This window comes from Vicia villosa, unplaced genomic scaffold, assembly GCF_029867415.1.
Source record: "Vicia villosa cultivar HV-30 ecotype Madison, WI unplaced genomic scaffold, Vvil1.0 ctg.000684F_1_1_3, whole genome shotgun sequence".
In the NCBI taxonomy this organism is placed as follows: domain Eukaryota; kingdom Viridiplantae; phylum Streptophyta; class Magnoliopsida; order Fabales; family Fabaceae; genus Vicia; species Vicia villosa.
The window spans coordinates 166,559-183,704 of NW_026705306.1; the positions used below are offsets into that span (position 1 = coordinate 166,559).

General features: G+C 34.2%; 1 protein-coding gene across 1 annotated transcript; it reads left to right on the plus strand.

Moving 5' to 3' along the window:
• The first annotated feature begins 13,152 nt into the window (after positions 1-13,152).
• Positions 13,153-16,284, plus strand: LOC131630443 (pentatricopeptide repeat-containing protein At1g10270-like). The gene has a single exon (XM_058901214.1). It carries the CDS (start codon positions 13,268-13,270, stop codon positions 15,953-15,955), a length of 2,688 nt encoding a protein of 895 aa, XP_058757197.1. The 5' UTR covers positions 13,153-13,267; the 3' UTR covers positions 15,956-16,284.
• Positions 16,285-17,146: the final 862 nt, after the last annotated feature.

A 17,146-nucleotide genomic window follows, 5' to 3' on the forward strand; every position in this document is an offset into this window, starting at 1 on the left:
TACTGATAAAATATAAAAAGAAAAAATAAAATAATAAAAAATAATATTGTATACGGAACCATATCAAATATTTAATAAAATTTCAAATAACATTTCTCTACCCATATTATCTTTTTCTCCACCTTTTTTCATCATTAAGAAATGTCAACATGAAATCCATCAAAAAGAAGGATTATTAGTTTAAAGTTCAAAATATTTAAAATAAACAATTTCATAAAAGCAAGTGGAAAATAAAATCTTCCTATACACAGTATATTCACAAATTATTTTATATAAACTATTATTATTATTAGTTTAAAATTTTATTTTAATCCCTAAAAAAATTATCGGATTCAATTTAGTCCTTATAAAAGATAAAAGTAATTTTAAGTCTATGAGAAAATATATCAGAGATTTTTTTTTAATTTTGTTTGGTTAATGAATAAAAAAATAACAAGAGAAAGTAAAAAGTAGATAGAGTTAAAGATGAGATGATAACTAATAGTTTGTATTAAAAAATGAAAGAAAGTTATGATAAAAATATATACGTGAATTTAAAAAATTATATAAGATGATGACCAATAGAGTTAAAAATAAGATGATAACGAATAGTTTGGTAATAAAAAATGAAAGAAAGTTGTGATAGAAATATATACGTGAATTAAAAAAATTATATAAGTGTCTTTGAATATAAACTAGATACAATAAAAGATTATTATATTAGCAAAAAATTATAAAAAGGAACAATGGAAAAAAAAATAGTCAACAGCAATAAATTAAAATTTTCAATTTAATAAATTAAATTTTTTAGTTTAATGAAAAAAATTTACTAGAAAAGAAAATTGAATTAAGTTTTATTTATAATTTAATTGGTATACACCGATGGTGTAAATACAGTGTTAGTTAATCGAGACCGTTAGATTTATATTAAAATCTGAATTTTGTTTTAATTTTTTAGTATTATTTATGGTTGTTGTGATACAATGATCGTGTAAAAAAATTTATACTAACAAGTCGTAACAATTAATCTTTTTTTAAATAACATAATTAAAATTAAATTAAAATTTAATTTAATTAATAAAAAATAACATAAGAAAATCTAGATATATTTTTACATATTTACATATTGTGAATAAAAAATATTAATAAATAAAAATTTGATAAACAATACCAATTACATACCATATAATTAACTAAATGTTATCCTATGAAAGTTATTATTGTCCTTTTTATTGTTTGTCATATATTTATATTTTATATTTTTTAATTTAAAAAGATAATTAAAAAAATATTTATTTTTAGCCCCTTTAGATATTGCGCGCTCAATTAAAACATAAAAATGACTTCTAGTTATCCAGAAAATGCAGTCAACTCATTCTTTAACTCATTATTTTACATTTTACCTTTTTAAGACTGTGTTTGAAAGCATTCGATCCTCCGAAGAAAACAAAAGATATATAAAAAAGCAAGATAATTTCTTAAATATCTCCCCTCGATTTAAAAAATATTATACAATGGAAAAATAATTTATTTATTATTTATTTATAGTATATAAATAAATGAAATGTTAATATATTTTATTCTTTATTTATTCATTTATTTATTTGGAACATTTTTTAATTATTTTATTAATAATAATATTTATAATTTATATAAAAAATTGTTTAATTTTTAAATAACTTTCTAGATTACATTTTTGTTCTATTTTTTTTATAAAAATTTTCGTTAATTATAATGGAATAATTTTCTATCTTATGAAATTTATCATTTAATAATTTTTTTATCATTTCATAAATATACATATTTCTTTTCTATTATCACTTCTTTTTATTTCTCTCGTATCACACTATTAATTAATTACAGTATTTTCTATTCATTTAATTTATTTTATTTTATTTTTCTTTCCTATGTTTTCACTTCATCAACTAAATAAAGTATAAAGAAGATATAGTTTAATTATCTTTAAACAAAGGCAAGTATTATGAAGTTCTTTGATTGAAAGATGAACATGCAATTCATCCATCTAGTCTGTATGTGTAAGTGTGAGTTGCATGAAGCAACACGTTTGAATTTAAAATTCCATATTATTTAGAAAAATAGAGGTTAAACACTTATGAAATGACTCATACATCTATCACTTTAAAGTCTTTGGTGAATATGAGGTATCTTTCTCATTTGTTTGGATGAGTCTTTGATTTTTAGGGGAATGTTAGACCTAATGTGTATGCGTTCACTCTCATGATGACTCATCAGTGGTATCAGAGTTCGGTTCGAATAAGGGACCGACTCCTTGTATCGAAAGTCCTCCTAACATGGTGGACACTCGGCGTGTCCCGTTGAAGTGCCCATGATGAGATAAGGGTGTCTCTCAACGGCGATACAAGCATGGAAGAGCTTCCGCTCGAGGGGAGCATAGTGGATGTACTCACACTTGAGGTGAAGATTGTTGAGAAACAAGTGTGAGTTGCATGAAGTAATAAGTGTGAATTCAAAGTTCCACAATGCTTAGAAAAGTGAAGGTTAAACACTTTGTAAATGAGATGACTCATACACCTATTACCTTAAAGTTTTTGGTGAATATGTGATGTTTCTCTCATTTGTTTGGGTGAGTCTTTAATCTTTAGGTGAATATTTGACACATTGTGTATGCTTTCCCCTCTCACGATGACCCATCAAATAGACCATAGAAGCAAAGTTGTTAAAATCTCGATTTAAAACCTAAACTCTATAGATTTCACGTGTCTAGGTCAACATTTCATGTTAAATCGCATGTAAAAACCTTTTTATGTAAAATCGTATTCCGGAGCGATTTTAAGTGATTTAAATTTTTCTAAAACTGATGAAATCATATAAAATCATGTAAAATCGTTGGATTTACTCTTCGACCTGATTTTACTTTTTTTTGGATCAAAATTTATAAATCACATTTTATATTTTGGCCTATAAAATTTTCTCTATGGATTTTTAATTTTATTCACCTTCATATCGCTGTTATACTACCTCCGGTTCCACTTATAAGAAAAAATTATCTTTTTAGATACATTGAATAAATAATGTATCTGGACAATATGTTGTCCAAATATATTATTTATTCAATGTATCTAAAAAGTGATTTTTTTTCTTATAAATGGAACGAGATTAAACCTAAACTCTATAGATTTCACGTTTCTAGGTCAGCATTTCATGTTAAATCGCAGGTAAAAACTTTTTTATGTAAAATTGTATTCCCAAACGATTCTAAGTGATTTAAATCTTTCTAAAATTGATGAAATCGTGTACAATCATGTAAAATCGTTGGATTTTACTCTTTGACCTGATTTTACTTCTTTTTTTGTCAAAATTTATAAATCACATTTTATATTTTGGCCTATAATTTTTTCTCTATGGGTTTTTAATTTTATTTACATTCATAACATTTGGAGATGGATTTAATCAAGTCGAATATGAATGTTCTAATGAAGATGATGTTATAGAAGGATTGAACTTTTGATTAAGTTAAAGAAGAAGATGAAAATATTTGTTTTTTTGAACTTGAAAAACTTATGAAACAATTGTTTTTTTATAATCTTTTGGATGTTACATTTTATAATTTGGTGGACAATTTATGTAATTTGATACAAGTTTGTGAATATTATACTATATTATGATGAGATAGTATATTTTTGCTTTATAATTAAGTTAAAATTTTAAATAATTAATGCATTTAGAATATTATATATATGTGTGTGTGTGTGTGTGTCGTATATATAAATTTAATATGAAGTAAAAAGTTGCAGCCCTCCAAATAGCATTAATGATGTTGATTACACAAGACTAGATCACAATCAGACCTTGGGGAGACCAGTCTATGTCCATGGCCTTCAAACAATCATCAAAGAAGTTTATAGTAAAAGAAATGTTGGTATCACTAAAGAACCAGTTCCAAATATAGGCCGCAAATTGGTAGTGAAAGATGAAGTGCACAATTGTTTCAATCTTCTTCTAGCATAAAGAGTGCATAGAAGAAATAAGAGCCCTCTAATAGATAAGTTCTCATCCGTAGAAAATTTGTTGTGTATTATCTTCAATAAAACTTGTTTCATAAGTTAACCTGATGTTGTTAAGGAATGAAAACATAAGCATGTTTCAAGGTGAGGATTCATTGGTCATTACAATGTCAAGCTCTTCTACCATTAGATTCTTCTAGAGGAATAAAGCATTTGGATATTATGCAAAGCAAATAAGGAAAAGCCAACATGAGATTTGGACGTAAGGACCTTTTTTGTTAACAAAGAAATTGCTAACAAGTATTGTGTTAAATTTTAGGAATATTATACCTTTTTGGGATAATAGTCATTTATCCCTGCTATATAGGCGAGATTCAGGTTACTCCCTATTATTTTATTTTTTTGAATTACCCCCTTGAAATATGAAAAGTTCTATAATTTACCCCCTAGACTGTAAACTTGTTTTTTTGATTCACCTTTTGATTTTTCACAGTTTTTTACACGCTTAGGGGTACCTTAAAAATACATGGGTAATCAAAAAAAAAATAATAGGGGATAACCCGAATCTCGCCTATATAACAGGGGGTAAATGTCTATTATCCCTATTTTTTTAGTAGTGGGATATCACACCAATTACCCAATGAAAAATTAACCTATTTCTACTGCCAACAATCCAAGATGAGTGATTAATAATTGTGCTAAAGTGAATTTCCAAACTACTCCGTATTGAGTAGAAAATATGATAGGTTTTGGCTTTACCATTTTTAAAACTCTAGATTTGACTAGCATATCCAACTTTCCTTTCCTTCAAGCACGTCTCAACACAATTTCATATTATAAGCTTCATTTAAGTAAAACAATTAAAAATGAGACATTTTTATTCATTAAAATGACAATAATAACTAAAGTGTTGCATTACCATTAATCCTTTTAAGTCTTGATATAGATTGTCGCTTTCGTTGAGTTACAAATCCTCCAGGAATACAGGGTAACACCTCCTAGAAGCATGGGGTAAACATTTTGGTCCCTCCCGGATTAACACAACGCCTCCTAATTTTTTATGCAATTTCATTAATCATACTCTCCAGTTGTATGGATACCTTGGAGGTGATTTTAAAAGAAATAAATGAGTAGGCTTGATCACCCTTTCTATCCCCACCCAAATTGGAACAATCCTCATACATATTAGGTAATTCAACTTTGAAATCCCTGATATTCTTTTTTCGCATCTACTTTAGAAATTCTCATGGTTGTAAATTCTTGACATTTTATCCATTCGAGCGTTCATTCATCCCTGAGACATTTAGCGACTATCAATCTTATCCAACCTCAAGGTTTCCATCTCTACAAGCCCTTAAACTTAAGTGTTCATGCTCAATCTTACTACTTGTTGGCTATCAACTATAAGATCCCTAATACCAAACACAAACCTTAAGTTAATCAAACTTAACATTTATGAAATGGTAGAAAGAACACAATCAATTTCCCATAATCTTGCTTGGAACTTGACACTAATGATCCATGGCTAGGTCGTGAACTGACGCGATATAATACCAACTGTAATACCCTATACTTTCTAAAAAAATTACAGATGCGTATTAACCCTAAGCTGGTAGGAGTTTCAAGAGGATTTAGTGTTTTTGGATGTTAGGACAGGCTCACGAGGACAAGGAGCCCCATTCTAGGCATGTTTTATGTGGGGTTAGAGCGAGCTCACGAGGGTGAGAAGATCCGCTACATGGGTATTTTTTGGTGAATACCAGATTATCTATCTTAACCCTAATGGAGAGATATTTATAGAGGTCTATGGACCAGGTTTTGGAAAACTCTTAAAAAGCGATAATTGTCACACCTTGACTATAAAACCTGTTAGCTGCCTACTTCGTAGGGAATTGCGGTCATGACTTCTTTAGTACATGGTTATAAATCGTATACATTATGTCATTATCATTTTCCTATTAGGGAGGATCATTTAGCGAGTGGAAGTCGTGCCTAGGCACTACCCATTAGGTGGGCGCCCAATAGGGGCATGTCTTTGTATCGTTGATGCAGATCTTTTATAAATATATCACTACATATTCCCTCAAACATGAGGACTTGTAAAAGGTGAATTGATTAAGCTTCTTCTCCATACTTTGAGTCTTTTGTCCCTTCCAAACAAGTCCCTTAATTAGGAGCACATCCCTCAATTAGGGATGCGTCTCTCAATTACAAGTGATTCCTTATATTAAAGGCGAGTCACTCAATTAGGGACAAGTCCCCCAGTTAGGGGAGAGTCCTTCAATCAAGGGTGAGTCATCAACCTCTTGCCATTTGTCTCCTACGTAGGATATCAGACATCAAACAACCAATTTTAGAGACGTAACAACTTCAATCAATTATGAAAACTTGGTCGTTTAGTGGGAAAAAGGTGTGTGTTGGAACTTAATGTTGCTCGTGATGGTTTTCTTGGGGAAATCCAGTCTAGTTTTTTTTCTAACGCATTTTCTTGATGTGGGAAGTATGTTTCTTGCACTATTAGCTTTTCATTATAAAGGGCCCTGGTTTGCTTCTCAGAAAGACCGTTTCCTCTCCCTCTTATTTTAGAATTTCCACTATTTAATTAGAGAATATCATAGGTGAGGTAGTTCTTCTCTAGCCTTTAAGCTCGAATAAGAGAGGAAAAATTACGAGGTTCATTAAGCTTCTAGGAATCCAAGTACTGCATGTTTTTAACCCTAATCCCTTTCATCAAAAATTGATGGCTAAGAAGAATGCCAAATGTGTTCATGTTCGAGATATTGTATCCTTATATTTCGACTCGAACATGATCGTAAGGTTTCATCAGAATATTAGGTTCTCAAGCACAGGGAACGAAAAGGTTGTAACCTTGGAGCCATGTTCAGAAACGGAGAGAGCTAACATAACTAACATGGATAATTTAGGTAGTTTATCTGACCCTTATCTTTATTTGCACCTCCTTGTCATTCATGAATTAGGGATTCTGATGCCTTTTTCACCATTTTAAGTAGACTTTCTGGCGATCAAATCACACCCAATGTTTGGAGCATCATTAGGGGCTTTGAGATCATATATTATCATTTGGTCGTCCTCCCTGTCATTAGGATATTCTTTTTCTTTTTACGATATAGAGGTTCTCCCCGTTTGTGGTTGGGTAACTTTACTCTCTTTGCATGGTATGAGTTTGTTGGAGCCCGGTGTTGAGCCTTATGAGGATTGGAAAGATAAATTTATGCGAGACAGAGGGTGAGATGGTGCTTCTATGGTGACCATAAAGGTGAAATGCACCTCTCACTTTCCTCTATCATGGACAACGAATCCTCGACTTATCAAGGGAATATACTCCTACATCCTTTTTCCCCTTGAGTGAGAGGTGATATAGGTGTTGAGTTGCTTCCATACGGTGAGTTCTTATGCTCTGATCAACCTCGATCAAGGAGATAACGACGAGAACGAGAAAACAAATGCCTCTACTCCCAGCTCCTTGTAATACCAACGAGATACCCGAAGGCCGAATAACATGTGCCAGTGAAGCTGTTGCACCAAAAAAAAACCATGCATAGACCAAGACTAAAAACTTCCAATAGTACCAGACACTTAAACTAGGACACCTCCCTTAAAAAACAACTGAATGTTAATCCTCAGTGTCACCCAAACATTCTCTACGATGCGAGAACCACTACACAATATTATTCGCTACCGATCCAAATTTAATATGTAGCCATTTCCAAGATAAAATCTTCACCTCCTCCACCATTTCTTCTAAGTTTATTTCCTTGTTTTGGAATACCTTTTTATTTCTACCCTTTCAAATATTCCATACACATGAAAACCATATAACTGTCACCTTTGATGCCGTCGTTCTGTCTCGGTAAAGAAACCCTTGGAATTGAATAAAATGGTGCCAACTAACGAATTGCAAAGCAGACTGAATTCCAAGCCACTTAAGAATGAAGCTCCACAACCCTGCAAAAACAGAACACTCGAAAAATAAATGAGATACCGATTCATCCCCCCCGCACCCTCCCACACATATGCCCAAACTTTGGTCAATCACCCCCCTTCTAATTAAATTATCTACTGTTGGTACTCTATTTTGAAGCAATCTCCATACCATCCCCACCACTTTTGAAGGAATCACCTTATTCCACACCCTAGCCCAAGTATGAATCATAATACTTTGAACATGCAACACTACTCCTTTGTACACCTCACTCACCGAAAACTCCTCGAAATGACTCAACCTAGCTATATCAAATTTATTGACACCCCTTCACCATACTGAACTCTCTCTTCCCCCTGGATTGACTACTTCATTAGACTCGCCATATTTGTTAACCAAATCCTTATACCACATACCCCTTTTTTTTTTTCACCTTCCAAGTCCATTTGCCTAATAAAGCTTCATTGAAAGCTCCCAGGTCTCCAATTCCCAGCCCTCTGTCGATGATGGGTCTACAGACCTTGTTCCAACTAACCCAATTGATTTTCCTCTCCTCCTCACTACCCCCATAGAAATTGCTTAAAAATAGACTCTAATGTAGATATAATACAAGTTGAAGCCTTGAAGAATGAGAGAAAATAAATTGGGATTGCGTACAAGACAAATTTTAAAAAAAGCTACTCTCCCCCAAAATGAGAGATACTTATTCTTCCATCTTGATAGTCTATCTCTCACAGTCACAACCACTTTCTTCCATATTTCCTTCCTTTTTGGATTCTCCCCAATGGGAATACCAAGATAACTAATAGGAACATTGGCGATTTTGCAATTTAGGATTCTTGTTGTCTCTGTCACCCATTCTTGAGATACGTGATACCTAAAATCACACTTTTTTGGAAACTAAGCTTTAACACTGACATCAACTCGAATAACCTCAAATTTGCTTTTATGATCCTAATATTTGACCAACTCTTCTCTCCTATTATCATGATATCATCTGCATGTTGAAGGTGGCTGAATCGATCAACTCCCTTTTGGAATTTAAAACCTGTAAATAGGCCCATCTCCTCCGCTTTCTTCGTCAAAGAACTAAATCCTTCTGCCATGATCAAGAAAAGGAATAGGGATAACGGGTCACTTTGTCTAAGACATCTACCCATCTTGAACTCCTTTGTTGGGCTCCTGTTTATCAACACTGATACTGAAGACATACTTAAGCATTCTTTTATCCACTCCCATCACCGACAGAAGAAAATTCCATATTCTTTTGTTCGCCTCAATACTTGCAATTTCATTCTCCTTTCTTCACATATTAATATATCCATGGTAATATCTCGTATTAGCATCTCCTTCTTTCAACCATTTGCTTCTCGCTTTTTACCATTAAATGTTGCAATTAATATTTGACAACTTAAATAATAAAGACATTGTATTAGTGTTTGGATATTTAAAAAAACAAGTGTGTTTACATATGACTAAATATTCTCACATTTGGGAACGTTCTTGAACTCGTTTTCTCATCCAGTTAGAACAATTAAGGACAACTATCTATAATATAAGAAAAATTGTTATTCTAGAAATAACAAAAATATCTTTTTGTTAGCTTAGTCTAAATTAATAATTTGGGGGTAAAAAATGTCTTTTTTTGGTTTTTTTAAACTCACTTTTCACTTTCCAACCCAGTTTGCACTTTTCATCTTTTCACGTTTCACTTTTTAAAACTTTATTATTATTATTTCTAATGACCAAAATATTCCAATAAATTATTTTTTAATAAAAAAACTATTATGATCATTTTAAATGATTGTTAACTTACATTTAAAATAGTATTTAATTTTTAAAAATTAACTTTAGTAATTGAATATTAATAACAAAAAAATATATTTTGAAATAATTTTTATTTTAAGATACAATATTTTTTAAGAAAATAATAATAATTTTAGTTAATTTTTTTTATTTCAATTAAAATGAATTTAAAAATATACTTGAAAATGTGTGTTATTGGATAAAATACAAAATTGTGTGACACTTATCATTAACTTTAATTTATATGATTCAAAATATTATTATATTAACATATATCATTAATGAAGTTTATACAATTAAAATAATATTTGCACAATTAAATATTAAAAAAATTATTTGTTATTGATGTCATTTCACAAATATATGTTATCAATGTAAATAGTATATATATATATATATATATATATATATATATATATATATATATATATATATATATATATATTATTTACATTGATAACATATATTTACATTGAAGGCCTGACTGGAGCGGGTGACGGAGAAGGAATGGCTGGGGCGGGTGAAGGAGTAGGCCCGACTGAAGTGGGTGATGGAGAAGGAATGGCTGGGGCGGGTGTATCAGATGTCGTAGGTGCATCATGTGGAACAACTGCTCCATCAGTGACCTGAGATACTACACGTGTAACACCCTTCTAAACCCCGCGGAAATAATTAGAATAATTCAGAGTAAACATGAAATACAAGGGTATCACAATTAATTCAAAATAAATACCAATGCCAAATGTCATGCCACACGAGGAACAATTTAACATAAAACACCATTCATGTTCAACACAGCAGATTATAATTCATAACGTTGCATATTCGTCATCCATGCAAATTTATCCAAATCAAGTCTAAAACAACAAATTCAAAATAGAGTAATTCATCTCTAAACCAGCGTTCCCCGGTGTTACAATCAGAGCATGACCGACACGACTCATGGATGAACTCTAAGAGCTATCCTCACCAAATCAGCTAAGCCGCTACTCCTCAATCTGAAAAACAACATGTAAGGGTGAGTTTCATTCTCAATTAACGAGTATTATATAGTCGTAAGCAATAAACGTCAAGGAATTATTAATCACTCAACCTACATGTATATAAACATTCCAATACTTCACATTCGTCAAACATACCAGGATACATCATCAATCACAACATAATTCATTCAAGCCATAACATCTTATAATGCATATGAATGAACTAACACTAATGCATGTGGTACCAAATCATGGGCTGAACCCATCCAACTGATCTACTCATCATCGAGATACAGTCCACCGACACAAATTCCGCACAATGGGAATTATGTCCTACAAAGAATCCACTCATCATCGGGATATATCATCAAATGCAAATGATTCATGAATGGATGCACACATATCACATACTTATATCATCATCAATACGATGCTTAACATCGTCTATTTTCATCTCATCTCATCAACATCGTAAGCATGTACATGTCTAAGCATCATTCAATCATTCATGCATATTAACCACAATCGTCATATTAATATTAATCATATATTAATACAATCACAAATCATCAAACCATCATACAAACGCATGGTCATATATATAAACACATTTATACATATACAATGTTTCAATCCACCAAAGCAATTTAATCGAGTTTTTAAAATAAAGTCGGCCACCGCCCATTTTATCACTTTGTCATGTAAAACATCTATTTAGCTTCGCAACGTCCAAAACGACACATAAATCGGACAAACGGATCAAAAGTTATGACCTTCAAAATATTTTTCAAAAATTGCATGTTGTGCGTCGACGCATAGCCTCCTTCAGGTCGACGCATATAACTTCTACCACTCTCGGGTAAGTGTACGCTGACACTATAGGTCGACGCAAATTCCTGAATGTGTCGATGCAACTGACACTTAGGTCGACGCATGCTGCGTTTTATGCAGAATTTTGTTGCGATTCTGACATCCTTCCTCTCTCACTTTCAGTCAAATCACACCATAATCATACCCACATAAAAACATCATCGAGTGGCATAATATACTACAATTATAACACATTTTAGAGGTCATATAACATCAAAACTATTCATCAATTCATCAAAACCTAACATTCATACTCATTCATCATACATCTAATTGACCCAACTAGTAATCCTAAACAATTCTATCACTATCGATCACATAATAATCATTAACCGAAAATGAATCCCCCCTTACCTTAGGTTTGATCTTCGGTCTTCCCCTTTCTAAAGCTCTTCAGGTTTTCACGTTCCTTCTCTCAAATGCTGCAATCCCTCTTTTCACAATATTCCTTCTATTTTATGAAAAATAGAATAATTGTGGTTAGTGGGCTTAGTAAATTAACACCTCCTATTTACTAATCGTAACGCAAGCCCAATAACTGTCTTTTCCAATATTTCTCAATAATCCTCACAATATCGCTTATTCAAATTAAATAATTTATCCTCATTTAAATTAAATAATAAGAAATAATTAAGGGGTGTTACAACACGCATCCGTTCTCGCCGGATGGATGCATGCTGTGTGGTCCTCCCATGAATGTCCTCATCCGGGTCGTGGGTCATGATGTCTATATTATGATACAAAAAAACTCGAGTTAGATACTGCGTATTTATAAATAAACATCAAAATAAAAACAGAAAATTACTCTTCCGTAGATGCATATACAGAAGTACCTTATTTTTCCAAACATTGGGTGCTTCCATAGATACATCTACGGAAGTACCTTAGACTCAAAACATTGGGTGCTTCCGTAGATGGATCTACGGATTGTCCTAACGTACACCTCTTCTGTAGATGGATCTACGAAAGCCACTGAAAATCAGAAACGCAACAATGGCATCTGAGTATTGTTCCAGCCACTACAAACTCTATTTTTGTGGCTTGATCGTCCGTTTAAAACCTCAAACAACCCCTACATTGTCTCTAAACACTATTGCTAAACCTATTAATTCATTTCTACACCTAAATATCAAATCCTAATTTGATTTTACAAATACTCTAAAACTAATCGAAATGTCGAAAATTTACCGGTTAAATAAATATAGGAATTGGATGGAAGCTGATACTTGAGTTGAAACGTCTTCTGAACTCGAGATAAAGAAATACGTCAATTTGAAATTTGAAGGTTGAGAGAGTTTGAGTTTGAAAATGTGAAGAATGATGGAGGGGAAAGGTCTGACGCGAGTTATAACTTCAAATCTTTTCGTAGATGCGTCTATGTAAGTTTTTCTTAAAGGCATCTACGAAATAAAACACCGTTAATAATAAAAAAGTTATTTTTGGAGATGCATCTAAAGAAGCACGAGGACAATTTTATCAATTCAGTTGTGCGCTTTGAGTTAAGAAATCTTCGTAAAAAACTATGCTTAAAATATAATTCAAGTGAATACTATGCATATTAAAAAGCTTTTCATTGTAAAAAAGAAAAATCTTTTCGTAACCAATAAAGGGTTTAACAGGATTTTTGTACCAAAGAAAAAGGTTTACGAGAGGAAGAGAACTGTAACAGTCACTTCTCAATTCATTCATCACCCAAAACCATGTTGTTACGCCGTCTTCTCCTCCGCTCTCTCCGTTCATCCACCGTCCCTCCCATTTCCATCACCGCACGCTCCTTCGCCTTCTCATCCGCCGAAGAAGCAGCGGCTGAGCGCCGTCGTCGTAAGCGAAGACTTCGCATCGAGCCTCCCTTGAACGCAATCCGTCCTCCACCTCACCAACACCAATCCCGCGACCCTAACGCTCCTCGCCTTCCCGATTCCACATCGGCGCTTGTTGGACCTCGACTCAACCTCCACAACCGTGTCCAATCCCTAATTCGCGCAGCTGACCTAGACGCCGCCTCCGCCGTAGCGCGTCATTCGGTATTCTCATCTACTCGCCCCACCGTGTTTACTTGCAACGCTATCATAGCTGCCATGTACCGCGCCAAGAGGTACAATGAAGCTGTTGCTCTTTTTCACTTTTTCTTCAATCAATCTAACCTTGTTCCTAATATTGTTTCTTACAACAACTTGATCAATACTCACTGCGACGAAGGCCGCGTCGATGTGGCTCTTGGGATTTATCGCCATATTATTGCTGAAGCACCTTTTAGCCCTTCCCCTGTTACGTTTCGCCATCTTACTAAAGGTTTGATTGGTGTTGGTCGTATTGATGAAGCTCTTGATCTTTTGCGTGAGATGTTGAACAAAGGACACGGTGCTGATTCATTGGTTTATAATAATATGATATTGGGTTTTCTTGAGCTTGGTAATTTGGATAAGGCTAATGAGCTTTTTGATGAGCTTAAGGAAAGGTGTTTGGTTTATGATGGTGTTGTCAATGCTACTTACATGGTTTGGTTCTTCAATCAGGGAAGAGATAAGGAGGCTATGGATTCTTACAAGTCGTTAATGGATCGCCAGTTTAGGATGACCCCGGCAACTTGTAATGTTTTGTTGGAGGTTTTGCTTAAGCATGGTAGGCAAAAGGAGGCTTGGGAGTTGTTTGATCAGATGTTAGATAATCATACTCCTCCTAATTTTCAAGCTGTTAATTCTGATACTTTTAATGTCATGGTGAATGAGTGTTTTAAGCTTGGTAAGGTTGATGAAGCTGTTGCTACTTTTAGGAAGGTTGGAACCAAACCTAATTCTAAGCCTTTTATAATGGATGTTGCCGGGTATCGTAACATTATCTCTAGACATTGTGAAAGTGGGATGTTGTCTGAAGCTGAAACTCTGTTTCAAGAGCTGTGCTCTAAGTCTTTGAGCCCGGACGTGCCTACTCACACAACTTTGATAGATGGGTATTTGAAAGCGGATAGGATTGATGAAGCCTTGGGGATATTTAACAAAATGGTGGATTCTGGTTTGAGGGTGGTTGCTACCTTTGGCAACAGGGTGTTTGATGAATTGATAAAGAATGGTAAAGCTGTTGAGTGTGCTCAGATTTTGAGCAAAATGGGAGAAAAAGATCCTAAGCCTGACCCTACATGTTATGAGGTTGTGATCAAGGGGCTGTGTAATGAAGGTTTGTTGGATAAAAGCAAAGAGTTGTTGGACGAGGTTATGAGATATGGTGTTGGGGTAACTTCTACCTTGCGTGAATTTGTGACTGATGTTTTTAAAAATGATGGGAGAGGTGAGGAGATTGAGAGGCTCTTAGATATGAACCGAGCTGGTTACAATCCCCGTCCAAGACCTGCATACCGTCCACCACCGGGAAGGTCCCCTTCTCAAATGTCTGGAACACATAACCCAACTTATGGGCTTCCACAACAGCGCCCACCATTGACTTCTGCTCAGAATCAGATGGCTGGGGTGCACAACCCAGTGTCAGAATTTCCATCTCAAATGGCAGCACCTCAGCGATACCAAACACAGCCTTCTCAAGTTGCAGGAACACATAACCAACCTTCTGGGTATCCAACTCAAATGGCAACACAAAACTCCTCACCACGCTTCGATACTCGAACGGCTGGAGCACGCAACCCGCCTTCTGAGTTTCCTTCTCAAATGGCAGCAGCTCAACGATATCAAACACCGCTTTCTCAAGTGGCAGGAACACATAATCAATCTTCTGGATTATCAGCTCAAATGCAAGTACAAAATTCCCCACCAAACTTTGATAATCGAATGGCTGGAGCACATAACCACCACTTTCCCTCTGGATATCAACCTCAAAATTCAGGGCAGCAACACCCACAACTGCCTTCTCAAATGACAGGGCAGCAACTCCCACCACTGCCTCCTCAAATGGGAAGAATGGATCGTCACCCTCCATGGGGAGCATCTCCTCCAACGAATGGGTTGCGAATGCCAGCAACTGGACCTTCTCCTAATTCAACAGGGCAGTCTCACCACCCTCAATACCAATATCCTCCTCATATGCAAAGGGTATCTCCTCAAACATCCCCAAATCCTTATACACCATATGAACCTTCTCATCCAATGGCAGGACATCAGCCATATGGATCACCATCTGGGCCCCAACAAAGGGTAGAGCAACCATATCCACCGTCAAGATTTACTACTCCAATGTCAGGTCAACATTATCCACTGTCAGGGCCAACTCCTCCAATGTCAGGGTCTTCTCTTCCATCAGCTAAAGCATCAGGGCAATACTATGCAGCCCCAGGAACATCTCAGATTACAGGATCAAATCACCCATCATCAGGAGCCCCTCCTCACTTTGAAGAAAAACATCAACAGCAATTAGAAGTTCCTGAACAGGTTGCAGTCTGATCATTGAAGTTCAATCTAATCCTTAATGTTGCTGGTTCTCTTTGAATCTAGAAAAGGGTTTATCGACCATTTTATATTGTCAGTGTCCTGCGATGCTTACTTCTGATGGTCAGAATCACTAGTTATTTATGAGTTTTTATGGGAATAATTTTTTTTTTTTTGGTCAGTGACATGTATTGCATTTGTTGTATAACAAATTATTTTAATTTATTCCTGTAACTCAACCCTTAATATTTAATACATCACATACTGCTATTGAATTTTCTGATAAACTGTTTAGAGAGTTTAATTTGGCATTTAAATGTAATTGGTGCTATTTTCCACCTTCTATGGTAGTCAAGTTATTGAATTTTGATCTTTTCTCCTATCTTCCGTTACTTCTTATTCTGAGCAATCTATCAATTTCCTTTTTATTAATTTCTTATCTTGTCCTGATACTGAGATTTTGCCAATTTGATTATGGTTCATCTGATTTGAATGGGTGATACTACTGTGGTAGTCTATGTTGTATGATTCAGTTTTACAATTGTTTTGAACATGTCATCATCTTAACTGTGGCGGAAGTCGGAAGCGAGAGTAGAAACTTCATTTATCCAGGATTGTATAGTAATTGAACAGATATCTTGCTGGATACCTAACACTGTGTGTGGGGTGTGCTTGATTGGCTTACTATGCCGGAAAGGTTGTCAAAATCAGGATCTTGCATAAGATCGGGAGGGGATAATAAGATCATAAAACATAAGATTGTAACTAGAAACGAAAGATCCTACTCAATTATTTCTGTAAGATCGAGAGGGGGAAGCAATGTCGTAAAACATAAGATCGTAACAAAAATAGTAATATATTACTAAAACGAAAAATAATTATACTATATATTTGAAGTATTTATACATGATATTTTTAGTAGACAAGCGTAGTAGTGGGAAAGTAGTGGGAAATTGGACGCTGCCAAACCATAAATATTGCTCATATGCCATTTGTCATCATTCTCGGCATGTCATGGAAGTGGCCGCAAAATAATTGATCGTGGCCGAACCTAGCCAAGATCGCACATAATCAATGGTTTCACAATTTTTTCACAATTTGGCTACAACGCGTGATTCTACTTAAAATCTGGATCGTTGGGGGGTGAGTGAGATCGTAAAATAGTAAGGTTTTAAGATCTAGATCGAGATTTTGATAACCATGGGA

Bases quoted from the DNA above. Each gene is read 5' to 3' on its own strand.
- LOC131630443 (XM_058901214.1), top strand. From the start codon at position 13,268: ATGTTGTTACGCCGTCTTCTCCTCCGCTCTCTCCGTTCATCCACCGTC.